Raw genomic sequence first — 13133 nt, 5'->3', positions numbered from 1 at the left:
AGCTACCAGGTTGCTAAGGCAACCAGGTCCTCCAGCAGCTCTGGAGGTTCTGAGGCACTGAGGGCTGCAGGGCCAAATAAGATACGTTTCGATTGGATGTGGTGCCAGTGTGCTGCCCTGGGAAGGTCATACCACATCCTACCCAACCAACTGGTCTAGCGTGTACAGGCCCCTTTCCACCCAACAATTATACAAGAAAGTCTTGTCCCCAGTCTTCAGGCAAGGATTACACCAAACTGTGAGCCCCTCATGTGTATAATAGTCAAAATGCATTTATCTCACCAGTCTGTCCCAAGTCTGCCATACTGCCAATGTGTCTGGTTGGGGAATACCCCCTCTGGTATTCCAGGAGCCAACAGCACTCCATCTTCCCAATGGAACCACATAAAACAATTCCAAGATTACCCACAACACAGCAGTGAATGGCACCAGGTACTACCACCTCTGCATGTTAGTTAGGGGGAAGGCACAATGATACAGCTTTAAATTAGGGAATGCAAACCACCCTCAGCCACCGGGCACTGCATTTTCTTGACATTCTCTGGGCTGTTCCCCAAAGGAACTTTTTATTTTATTTATTTATTATTTTATTTATACCCCGCCCTTCCTTCCAGCAGGAGCCCAGGGTGGCAAACAGAAACACTAAAAACACTTTAAAACATCATAAAAAGACCTTAAAATACATTAAAACAAAACAAAGTTAAAAACATTTTTAAAAACCCTTTAAAAAATCTTTTTAAAAAAGGGTTATTAAAAGACATATTAAAAGCAATTCTAACACAGACGCAGACTGGGATAGGTCTCAACTTAAAAGGCTTGTTGTAAGCCAACAGAATAAGGCATCATTTTTTTCTTTGAAATACACTTGTGGGATATACTAAGGGATACCTCATAAAACATAAGTCAAGCAAGACAGAATTCTCATTTTAAGGGCATTAACTCTGCCCCCCAGGTTCAGTGGCAAATTAGTTCACCTGTCAAGGTCCGCACTCACCCTTGCCAGTATCCCATCCAAATTTCACTTTATCAACGACCCAAATGACTGGGGGACCTGAATAAGTTAGGTAAATAAGGTAAGTTAGGGCTGTGGGACAGATATGGAACTGTCAGGAATCAAAGAGTCCTGGTGGGGAATGTGAATTCTCTCGTGGATGACCGAGGTCTCCAAGTGGGTAGTGTGGCTCCCCCTACAGCTCAGAGACAGGAAACACTTCAGCAAATGCTTTTACCTCTCTCCTCTTGTTGAGGCTCAGTTTGTTTTCTGTCTCAGCTCTGAGTACATCCTGTGGGTGATCTCTCTCTCCTCACTGAGCTTTTTATTACTATTTACTGCTTTATTTCTATGTTGTTTGTCATTGTTCTTCTTTCCTCCCCGCATAGTATCTCTGTTTGTTTTTGTGTTTCCAAAACAAAACAAAATTCCTTAAAAGAAAATTTCCCTGTAGCTTTCCTTCACTCTTCCTGCTGCAACACCTGCTGTCACCAATGCACGTTACAGTGCACTCTACCAGATCTGCTGCAACGACAGCAGTTTTCTCAACAAATGCTCCGATAATAGATATTTGCAGGGCAGTGACATGGTCCTATCCCAGTACTTTCACAAAGCACTATAAAATTGATCTATATGCCTCGGTGGAGGCATCATTTGGGCGCAGAGTTCTGCAACAGGTTTTATGCCCACCCTAGGTCTGCAGCTTTAGTACATTCCACTTGGAGACCCCTGTCATCCATGAGAGAAGGAACAGTTCTTACCATAAAGGGTATTTCTTCATGGATGATCAGAGGTCTCCAAGCCTACCCTTAGAGTATTTCTGTGTCTCTGCAAATTATGGGGGCTAGGACCAAGTCAATGACTGCCATGATTCCTTTCCTACTATTTCTTTATTCGTTGATGGTCAGTTGTTCCGGATCCTAACATATTTGTTGTTTGGTTCAGTGTTCTTTATTCATGTAGTGTGTTTGAGTCTTTCGTTTCTGTTGAGGCTGGTCTCTATGGCTTTTCCAAGAAATGAACTGAGCCTCAACAAGAGGGGAGGGGCAAAGGTATTTGCTGAAGTGTTTCCTGTCTCTGATCTGTAGGGAGAGCCACACTACCTGCTTGGAGACCTCTGGTCATCCATGAAGAAATACCCTTTATGATAAGAACAACTGTCGTAATAGCTAGAGACTGTGCCATACTAATCAAATAGTGCAATTAAAGTAGGGTGGAATATCCTGGATCCGTTACAAAACCCAACATGTAGTCCGTATAGGAGCAACCTTGTACTCCTGCCCACCAAAACACAGACCTTTAATGTCAGCATTGTTGTGTGTTGCATACACTAATGGCTCAAGACAAAGGTCAAATAGCAGCGGAGACAATGGGCATCCCTGCCGGGTTTCCTTCTCCAGAAAAAAAAGGGAGAAAGAACTCCATTGGTGAGCACTCTAGAGTTAGGCTTCCTATATAAGATCTTCATCCAGGTTAGGAATTTGGGTGAAAAGCCGATCTCCAATGTACTATAGATAAATGGCCAACAAACCTTATCGAAGGCCTTTTTGGTGTCTGGGGAAATGAGAGCTGCAGGGGAAGCACTTGAGCTGTTCAGTGCTACCAAATTCACCACCAGCCTGAGGTTGCCGGGGGGGGGGGGCGACTGTGGCATGTTTGTATCTTCTTGACATCTGTTGACTCTCTCTCTCTCTCTCTCTCTGTCTGTCTTGTAGTGACAATGAGGCGAATGACACTCTTCATGACAACAAGGCCAGCCTTGCCATCCCTGTCCAGTACCCTGTCAACATCATTGTCAAGGAGTAAGACATGGATTGTTTTTCTCCCTCCCATTTCACCCCTCAGGTTGAGCATAGAGCCTGAGAATCTTTACTAGAGCTGTGTGCATTCTGTGATTCCATGTCAACAGATGTGCAAGCCTAGAATTTGGTATTGTGTGCAGAATCCAGCATCCTGTACATCCCAGCTTTGTGTGTGGGTGTGTTTCTGAATGAAAATAAAAATCCCTCCACACAGAAAATAATAAATTTTGTAGAAGGCTTGACCAGATTCCTTCTTCCTGACATACGGGATTGTTTTATGTGGAGGAATTTGGTGGCTGTGTAATGAAGTAGGATCCATAAATATAAATCCCAGAATGAGGATTGGCATTCAAGAGCAACAGCTTCAAAAGAGAAAAGATAGTTGTTTGTTGTACATATTCATTATTTATTAAAAGCATTCTCCCAACTCCCAAGTATATGTAGCTGAATAGACAGATGATAATCTTAGCTACATAGAATTAATAGAACTTATAAAGAAAAAAATCTGTTCAAAAATTCATTATTTGTAATTGCATTTTAAAGAAAATGAAATCATAGAATCATAGAATAGTAGAGTTGGAAGGAGCCTATAAGGCCATCAAGTCCAACCCTCTGTGCAATTCAGGAATCCAAATCAAATCATTCCCGACAATAAAATTGAACAAACTCACACAAATATATCTTTAATCTGTAGACTCATTCTGCAGTTTGTTAAACAGTCTCTGAGCCAAGCTAGATGTGATGTTTGTTATGCAAATACAATTATTTATCTATTTACTTTATTCTTAATACTGGTATACTGCCTTTCAGTGCTAAGCTCTCTCAGGGTGGTTTATAAAAGATAATTAGTTCTATACAAATTCTGGATACTTTACTTTCATATACATAGCAGAGGCTCTCAACTGGAACTGTACTTAGGCATGGTAGAGGGGTGTCTAGGGAGTGTTCTTCTCTCTCTGATGATCTCAGCAGCGGTGGTTGGTAGCCAGAGGAAGCAGGGCTCTCAGCTGCCCAGCACCAGCAGCTTGCTAGGTCAAGCACCAGTCAAGGACCCCAGAGAGTTGAAGGGCCCCTCACCTGGCTATGCTGACAGTCATTGCCCTCCCTGCCTGGCCCTGGACAGCCATTTCTGTGGTGGGCAGGCAGTGCTGCTGCTTTCAAATGGAAGTGAATCTTGGTTTCCATTTGTGGTGGCTGCCCACCCTCCTAATTTATTCAAAATGCAAGCCCTAGGTAAAGATCCATGAGATCTATAAAATCTGTTGATTTCATAGATACGTAGACTGGGTAAAATGCCACCTGGGAGGGCCAGGGAGAGTGTTGAGTCCATGTGGGGTGAAGCTGGGGAACCAGGAGGTGTTTAGCAGCCCAGTAGTGGCATCATGCCAAAGGCTACCTGAAGTCTGGCACCAGCCTTGGTATCCAAGCACAATGGAGGTCTGCTGCTGCTTCTCTCTCTGATGGCCTCAGCAGCGGTAGCTGGCAACTTGAGGGAGGTTGGCTGTCAGCTGGAGCTGATCTAGGCTCTGTTAACATGCATGTTTTTGTTATGTAAATAGCAATCAAGGAAACCTGAGCAGGATCCTCCTTAGCCCATCCAAGGCTGCTCAGAGACTCTCCCACAGCTGCTATTTACAAAACAGAAATGTGCACATTAAATTGCATTCACACAATGCATTTCGGGTCTAGCTTGGCCCTCATGCCTGACTTGGATTGCATTAGGACATGTCCATACATTACCAATTGCTAAGAAAAGGGGGATGATTAGGATTCCAAAGAAGAGAATGGAGCAAATAATGTATTCCTTGTGTGACATGCAGCCTGGCCCTAGGTTTGTAGGGAACAACTCAGCCAGATAGCTATCAGCCAGTGTTTCTTGTATAATGAAGAAATATGGCCCAGAATCACGGCATCTTCATAGAGCCACATAAACAATGGCCATGAGGCCAGCTGAAGATAAAATCTCTCCTTTTGGTAACAAGCAGCCCAAATTTCCATGCACACACCTTTCTAGCTAGTATTGTAGGTGATTGAGACTTCTGTGGTGTCAGCAATGGGTTTGCGGTAACAATGGGAAGTGTCTGGCATCACCTGTCTGAGTTCGCTGCAGCCACTGCAGGGTCACTTTAGCTGTGGTAGATGCCACTTAGAGGGAAGATTTCCTTCCCTCCCTCCCTCATCTTCATTTCTGCTTTTTCTCCGATGCAGGTTAGAAACATCCAGCCGCTATGTTGACTTCCGGTCTACAAATCAGGAAAACAAGACCATGACACACTCATATGAAGTGAGCGAGAAACTGCAAATTACACAAAATAAGAGATCTGAGGGCCAAACTGGACATGATGCCAATTAGCAATTGTGCGAATGGATCTTAAAAGGGAAACTGCGAGCACAGGAAGCCCAATCCAGATCCAGATCTTGGGGTGCAGTGGTAGGGAGAACTTTAACCCTTTGTGGTCTTGATCTGGATTGGGGGACCCTGCACCTGCTATTTGCATTGTGGGGGAAAGCTGGGATTCAATTATGACCTTTCTGGAGTCACTAGGTCAGACACTCAACTACTCTGCTGAGTCCAGACTTCTCTTAAAATACTTGCTGCCACTGCCTGCTGATTTTAGGGAGGTCAGTAGGACTCTCTTTATATTCTTACTCAAGCACATCCACACCAAGCACTAACTCTTTTACATATGCTTTCATTATCTCTCTCCTGTCATTCTCACTCTTAAACTATGGTTTATTAAACCATGGCTTAGCATTATGTATGAATCCTGCCCAGCAGCTTAACTATGCTTTGTTTACTACCAGTTCTGGAGAACTCAGAATCTTGCATACTATTTTGTGACATTTTGGTTGGCTTGACAAAGGTATTGCCCTGACATAAGCATGTATAGCATCATGTCTAGTAAAAACAACAAAGAGTCTTGTGCATCTTAAAGACTATCATATTTGTTATGGTGTGGCATAAGCTTTAGATACATTAAGTGTTATCCTGAGTTGCAGGCACAGATATACATTGGGGAGGGGCAGGAGGAGAGGAGGGAACTATAAACCATGAAGTCAGAAGGAAATGAAATGCAGAAAGGTACAGGGAGCGACAATTACCTTAATAACAGTGGCTATTCACAAAAAATAGTAACTTGATAACACAGACATCCTGGCATTAGTAAGCCAATTCTCTATAGAGATTGGCCTGTTTCTTGCCTTTCAGCAAACCAAAATAAAACAATATAACAATAAGAACAGCAGATTATTAAAAAGCGAAAGCAATAAAACAGCAAATCGTGAAAGATCTTAACTAAAAATGCTTGTGGCACCTTAAAGACTCATAAATCTATTATGACATAAGCTTATGCCATAATAAATTACAGTAGGGCCCTGCTAATACGGTGGGTTAGGGACCAGGCCCCACCGTAAAGCGGAAATCGCCGTAAAGCAGGGCCCCATAGACTATAATGGGCCACGTTGTGCGAAAATGACGTCAAAATGGCACGCGATGGAAAGAAACCGCTGTAAAAGCGGAACAAGCGCTGTAAGAGCAGGGCCTTTCCCTAACTGAAAACCGCCGCATGAATGAAGCGCCGTGAAGCGGAACGCCGTAAAGCGGGGCCCTACTGTATTGAGGCTTTAAGGTGCCACAAGACATAGTTGTTTTAGCTGCAAGAGACTTAACATGGCTACCCTTCTGGCCCCTACGCAGTCCTGGTGAGATCTAGAGCAGGTGTGGGGAACCTTTGGCCTTCCAGATATTGCTGAACTACAACTCCCGTCATCCCTGCCCATTGGTCATGGTTGTTGGGGCTGATGGGAGCTGTAATTCAGCAACACCTGGAGGGCCAAAAGTTCCCCACCCTTGATCTAGAGGGTTTATGCTAATCAACCTAGATGGTGCTGAGCTAAAGTCTAACTTGGATGTAAGGAGCTGCCTTATACTGTGTTACCACCACTGTCTGCTTCTGTCTCCTTCTTGCCTTAGTCTCTTTCTCTTTTTTTCTTCTCCCCCTAGCTAACAAACCTGCCCATGGGCGCTTTCACGCCTCCTGCATTGACGGTGTTTGTGAAGGTGCCAATCACGTTTCCTGCCGGCCTGATATGGAAGGTGGATGACATCCAGACTGTAAGTATGATGTAGAATAACAGAGTAAGGGCAGCGAGTGGAAGTACAAGGTGGAAACTCAGCACCCTCTAGTGCTAGATTAGGACTGTTGAGGAATGGTTAGGAGTCGCAAAATTATTAGCTGCCAGGGAGGTGAAGCATGACCAAACAATCAGTTAAAAAAAATGATCCAGTAATTTGTAATTTCCATATTTTTATCTATGAAAACATGCATGGATTGTTCTCCATTTCCTAGGTTCCCCCTGTGAAGTGCAAACCTGTTAAAATGAACAAAACAATCACAAACAGTCAAGTCAAGTTGACTGAGGTAGGTGATCTCTGAACAAGAGTAATTTACTAAGTATTACTAAGAGTAATTTACTAAGCGGAATATGGAAAACGGGATTGGGCCAAGATGAAGGAGGTGTGAAAATTGGAGGGAGAAATATCAATAATTTAAGATATGCAGACAATACCACTACTAGCAGAAACCAGTAATGATTTGAAATAAATGCTGTTAAAAGTTAAACAGGAGAGCACAAAAGCACAAGTACAGCTGAACATCAAGAAGACTAAAGTAATGACAACAGAAAATTTAGGTAATTTTAAAGTTGACAACAAGGACATTGAACTTGTCAAGGATTATCAATACCTTGGCAAGTCATTAACCAAAATGGAGACAACAGTCAAGAAATCCGAAGAAGGCTAGGACTGGGGAGGGCAGCTATGAGAGAACTAGAAAAGGTCCTCAAATGCAAAGATGTATCACTGAACACTAAAGTCAGGATCATTCAGACCATGCTATTCCCGATCTCTATGTATGGATGTGAAAGTGGGACAGTGAAAAAGGTGGATAAGAGAAAAATCAACTGATTTGAAATGTGGTGTTGGAGGAGCGCTTTGCACATACCATGGACCATGAAAAAGACCAGTAATTGGGTGTTAGAACAAATTAAACCAGAACTATCATTAGAAGCTAAAATGATGAAACTGAGGTTATCATGCTTTGGACATGTCATGAGATAATATTCACTAGAAAAGACAACAATGCTGGGAAAAGCAGAAGGGAGTAGAAAAAGAGGAAGGCCAAACAAGAGATGGATTGATTCCATAAAGGAAGCCACAAACCTGAATTTACAAGATCTGAACAGGGTGGTTCATGACAGATCCTCTTGGAGATCGCTGATTCATAGGGTCGCCATAAGTCATAATCGACTTGAAGGCACATAACAAGAACAACATCTCAAAGCCTGTTGAAAGTAGGGGTGGGAGAGAAATGCGATTCAGTTTGCATTTATGGCCAATGGTGTAGTTGTCCAGGGTCTCAGGGGTTTTTAGACCGTTTACTTTCTTGGGAGTAGGGTCCCAATGTCTCCAGCATCCTATGAGCCAATCAGCATGAAAGAGGTGTGACCCACTGAGAAGTCCTATAACATGCTTCCTTGTTCTTTCCTGTGGATTGGAGCCAATTAGAATGAAAGGAGTCAGCCACCGAGAAGACTCATTTCAGTAGTTAACACTCTCCTCTTTTGTGCTTATTGGCTCCTAGGGACATCTGTTGTTGTGGGAGAAGGCATTAACAAGAATCTCATTCTTAACTCTGCAGTAAAAAAAGAAGGAGAGGTGTGGCTGTGACTATCATGAAGGGACCCTGCACTTCTGAATTTGCCACTACACTACTGTTTATGGGCAAACTGACCTAATTTGCACTTTCAAAAAAAATAAGTAAACAGAAAAACAGCCATCTTTAGAAATTCACACTTCTCTGAATTTTCCAGTGCAGTTCGCCACCCAAGTAATGTGTACAAAAATGCATATAATGCGGTTAAAGTGTGCACAGAAATGAAAATAATATTAAAAATGAACTTGGGATTGCTTTGCAAAAATGTGTTGGTCTGGCAAAAATTACAAATAAAAATGTGCAAATTAGGAGCAATTCATACTAAAATGCTGATGAACAAACAAAGTGACTGGGGTACTGTGTTTCTTCATCTACCAACAATGAATATCTAATATTGAACTGCGCTTACCTTGAAGAATCTTTTTTAAACAGCCTCATTTTGCTCTATACAAGTGAATTGCTTGAATGTGTTTGTCTTTCTGTGTCAGTAAGCACAGCATTAAATTGCTGGGTAATATTTTTCTACAGTTTACAATCCACACTTCACAGGGTTACCTTTGCTATCTTTGCCTTCCTATCTAGATAATGTTTGGGTGTGTCCACCCTGCAGCTATTGTTAAGTAAATGATGCAATTACCTCTGGAATTGCCCTGCTAAAGCAGTTTCACTTTTCCCAGAGGTAATTACACCTCACTTGAGTTGGAGGATTCAGGACCACAGCTGGAACATCCAATGCTGGTTCCCCTTGGTCCTGATGGCCTTATAGGCCCCTTTCAACTCTACTATTCTATGATTCTATGACTTGCCTTGCTTTGGAAGTAACATCAAAAAATAATTTCTGACTACGCGGGCAAAGCCTTAAAATGTCCTTCACTGTTCCTTCTTGTGCAGTACTGTTGGTTATTAAGTAGAAATCAGTTAGCAGGGCTTGCTATATATGCTCAGGGAAGTTGGGTGAAAAGTAGGTAGCACTGTGAAGTTCCAGAGATATAACCACTCCTGAAAAAAAAAGTTTTTAAAGTATGGATGGATCCTTTATTTAACTCCCTTATTTTCTTCGTAGCAATGTATGTCTGGCGAATATTGCATCTATCAATGTGACCTTGGACAGACAAATTCCTCTGTGATCCATATTATGGGGATGATGTATGTCACAAGCAAAATTGAGGTAAAGGTTTGAATAGTCTGTAAAGGATAACTTGTTGCAGCAGACACCAACACATCCATCCACCTTTGGAACTGGGACCTAGGTTTATAGAAAGGGTTAAGAGAATGGGATCCTTTCCCTGTCTAGTGGGTCCTGTTTTCAGTGTATTCAAAGTCCCAGTATTTATCCTGGTAGGGCAATACATTCAGCATAGGGATCACAAAAGAAAGATATTGTGAGCCCTCAGGGCCAGCAGTAAATTGGGTTTGGGCATTAATTAGGAAGCACTTTTATGCTGAGTCAGACCTTTGGTCCATCTAGTTCAATTAGAGGATGGGGCTCTTGCACCTTCAATAGTTCTGTTGAAGACATGGAGATTGCTTGTCGGGCATTGCAGAGATTCAACACAGATGCAAAAAGAGAATTTATTTTTAAATTTGAAAAAATAATAAAGCTCCTGAAAGAGGTCTTTTTTTAAACTTCAAAATGTATAAAGAGTTTTGAACCAGTAAGCACCAGTGCCTGTTCTCTTTTGTGAGAGTCTTATGCAGTCTATGCCAGCTGCAGTCCCTTCTTCTACACAACAGTTAAAGGTGCAAGAGCTTTGTCCTCTTTTTACATCTAGCTGCTCTAAGCTCAGTCTACACTGATTGGAAGCAACTATCCAGGGTTTTGGATAGTCTTATTTTTTTCAGTCCTCTCTGGGGATGCTGGAGAATTATTTATTTATTTATTCATTCATTTATTTATACCCCGCCTTTTGGCCCAAGGCCCTCAAGGTGGCTTACAGAAGACACAAATATCAAAATACAATATAAGAATACATCAATAAAGCAATACAATAAAGCAATACTATTTACAAAACACAATTTACAAGAGTTAAATAACAATAACCATCACAATCTACATTTCCAACTTAACACTTGCAGCACTAAAATTGGCCCCAAGGTACCATCCAAAAGCACTTAAGTCCATTAGTCCACTACCTTGCTGGAACTAAGCAGGTCTGGGTATGTCAGATTTGACCTTGGGCTATCTGCATGTGGAATAGCTGAGCTCCATCACTAAGCTCCAGCCCTTCTGGATGTTTTATTTGCAATTGAATTTAACATAAATCACACAAATGGCATGGCATCCATTCCTTCTGGACAGACATGTTACATTTCTGCTGTGAAGTTCTTACTCTAGATCTAGAACCACAGCTGCACATGTGAAAATCTTTGAGTGGGCTCCTTAAACCTCCCAAGACACTCACCAAAATAAAGTGACTTCAAGTTAGCTGTTGCAATGATAAGTGCTTGGAAACACAATTCTTGCTGTAAATGCAAGTTGGGAGTTTCTGCATATGAGTTATGTTGCCCAGTATGGTGTAAAACTAACTGTCCCTTTCTGTAACCTGCCAGCAATTATCTCAGTTCAAGGTTTGCACAGCCTTGTGGTTTACGTTTGACACCAGAAGATACACAAATTTCTACCAGACTCAATTTGCTCCATTTCAGGTACCTAATGCTGCTGGAATTACTTCTTTTCCTCCGTTTCTGCAAATGTACCCATATTGTGTGCAGGATTTCCTTCATAGCATTCCTTCTACCCTAACCTTCTCCAACCCATTTCCAGAAGGGATCGTTTACAAGATCACCCTCTTCTTCTTGATTATTTCAGAATTAACAGCCTTCTTGCCTTCTGGGAGTACATCCTGGGCACTCAGATAGGCTGCTTATTCACACATTTGGCTAATAACCTACACTTTCTAGTACAATTATCCTATCACTTTTCTCATTAGCACTGGAAAGTGTGAGATGATAACCAAATGGTGGCAATGCCATATAACCTCTGTGCAAACAAATGATGAATGCTCAATAAATAGCATGTCTAGAAGCTCCCAAAATGTGACTATAAATGATAGTTTTTTTCTCATTGAGTATATAGAATAGTATTTAATTTTTTAAATTTCAAATTAATTAACTAGAGAGAATTCTCATAAATTAATAATTTTAAGGAAAAGAGAGCATATTCCATCCTTTTCCTATCCTTTAGCCAATCTAATTTTGAGGATTTCTAGAAAGTGTTACACAGCTGTGCATGTTGAGCTGTATGGCTTCCTTTCTATTAAAATGATTGTTTTTTTTAAATTACAACTTTCCCTGCCTAAACCCTTCTTGGTACTGTGCACATTACGGTTTTGAAATCACTAGCTAGCATCTGAGAAAGCACTTTGCATTTAACTTCACCTTTGCTGTATTTGGGCATTTGCTTTTGTTGCCTTTGTTCTTGACTATATGATAGCTGGGCTTCTATTTTAGAAGCAACAAACATATTTTGTGTATTCTGAACATGAGAGAGACCTTTGATCAAGAAAATCTGGGATTGGGCGGGAATGCCAGTCTTGAGTGATATGTGAAGATCTTTCCCCTGCTGAATTTGCTCCTTCAGAACCAGGCTGTTGGTCTCAGACTATATCCAATATGGTCGGTTATGAAGTATGTCCTTTCTTTCTCCCCTGACCCCACATCTCTACAGGTTGCTGAGGTGGAGATGATTTATGAGATGAACTATCTCCCTATTATAATAGGCAGTGGCGTGGGAGGCTTGGTCGTGCTAATTCTCATCATTGTAGCACTTTATAAGGTAAGACTGGATGTACAGTACTTTGGGAATCTAGCATTACTATGAGGAGCTGAGACCTCAACTAGTTTTCTAGGCAATTCAGTAATAAGTTTTATTAGTAGTAGTATAAAGCTACTCTTGTTGATATCCGAAAGTTCATCTTCAGTTCATAAGAAGCTGCCTTATACTGAGTCAGACCGTAGGTCCATCTAGCTCAGTATTTTTCTACATTGGCTGGCAATGACTCTCCAGGACACTTTCCCTGCCCTACCAAGAGATGCAAGGGTTTAAACTTGGGACTTTTTGCATACAAAGCATGTGCTCTACCTCCGAGCTGTGGTCCTTCTCCATTTGGCTCTATTAATACTTGATCGAAAGCCCAGATTCTGAACTAGGAGACATTCTTCAAACAAACTTGGTTCCTGTCAAATTCGGTAAATTACACCAAATTCTTGTTCAGTTCTGCCAGTAGCCTTAGAACGCCAAGCATTAAGTCCTCCTGACTGCCAATTTTCATTGAGATCGTGCTCTAGGGGCTTCATTTGTGACACAGAGCACACCAACAACTCTGCAGTTCAGTTTTAAAAGATTAATCTATTCAGGCATGTTATAAATTTTATCTTATAATTATTTGGGAACAGTTTTATTAGGTAAACCTATGCACATTTTCCAATTGATGTTTGCAGTCTGTGTCTGTTTTGGAGTTGCTTTTTGAGATATTTTGAAGATATTTTAAGATGTTTGGTTTTGAGATGTTTTAAAATGTTTTTAGTGTTTTGTCCCTTGTTTGCCGCCCCGGGCTCCTTTTGGAAGGGCAGGATAGAAATTTAATAAACTAAGAAGAATAATATTTTATGTGCCTGCTTTTGTTG

The 13133-nt window shown here is 41.5% G+C and overlaps 1 protein-coding gene across 3 annotated transcripts in view; it reads left to right on the top strand.

Moving 5' to 3' along the window:
- ITGAL (integrin subunit alpha L) overlaps window positions 1-13133 on the top strand; it is an 80103-nt gene that overhangs the window by 63470 nt on the left and 3500 nt on the right. For all 3 annotated transcript variants that reach the window (XM_061590406.1, XM_061590405.1, XM_061590407.1), the window contains 7 exons: window positions 2707-2793; window positions 5002-5077; window positions 6797-6907; window positions 7143-7214; window positions 9571-9675; window positions 11058-11153; window positions 12175-12282. In XM_061590406.1, the coding sequence (XP_061446390.1) occupies window positions 2707-2793; window positions 5002-5077; window positions 6797-6907; window positions 7143-7214; window positions 9571-9675; window positions 11058-11153; window positions 12175-12282 (655 nt within the window). The remainder of the gene's footprint in view (window positions 1-2706; window positions 2794-5001; window positions 5078-6796; window positions 6908-7142; window positions 7215-9570; window positions 9676-11057; window positions 11154-12174; window positions 12283-13133) is intronic.

The sequence above is a fragment of the Rhineura floridana genome, chromosome 11, assembly GCF_030035675.1.
Source record: "Rhineura floridana isolate rRhiFlo1 chromosome 11, rRhiFlo1.hap2, whole genome shotgun sequence".
NCBI lineage: Eukaryota > Metazoa > Chordata > Lepidosauria > Squamata > Rhineuridae > Rhineura > Rhineura floridana.
Note: the sequence above shows the minus strand (reverse complement) of the source record. Positions and strands in the feature narration are given on the sequence as shown.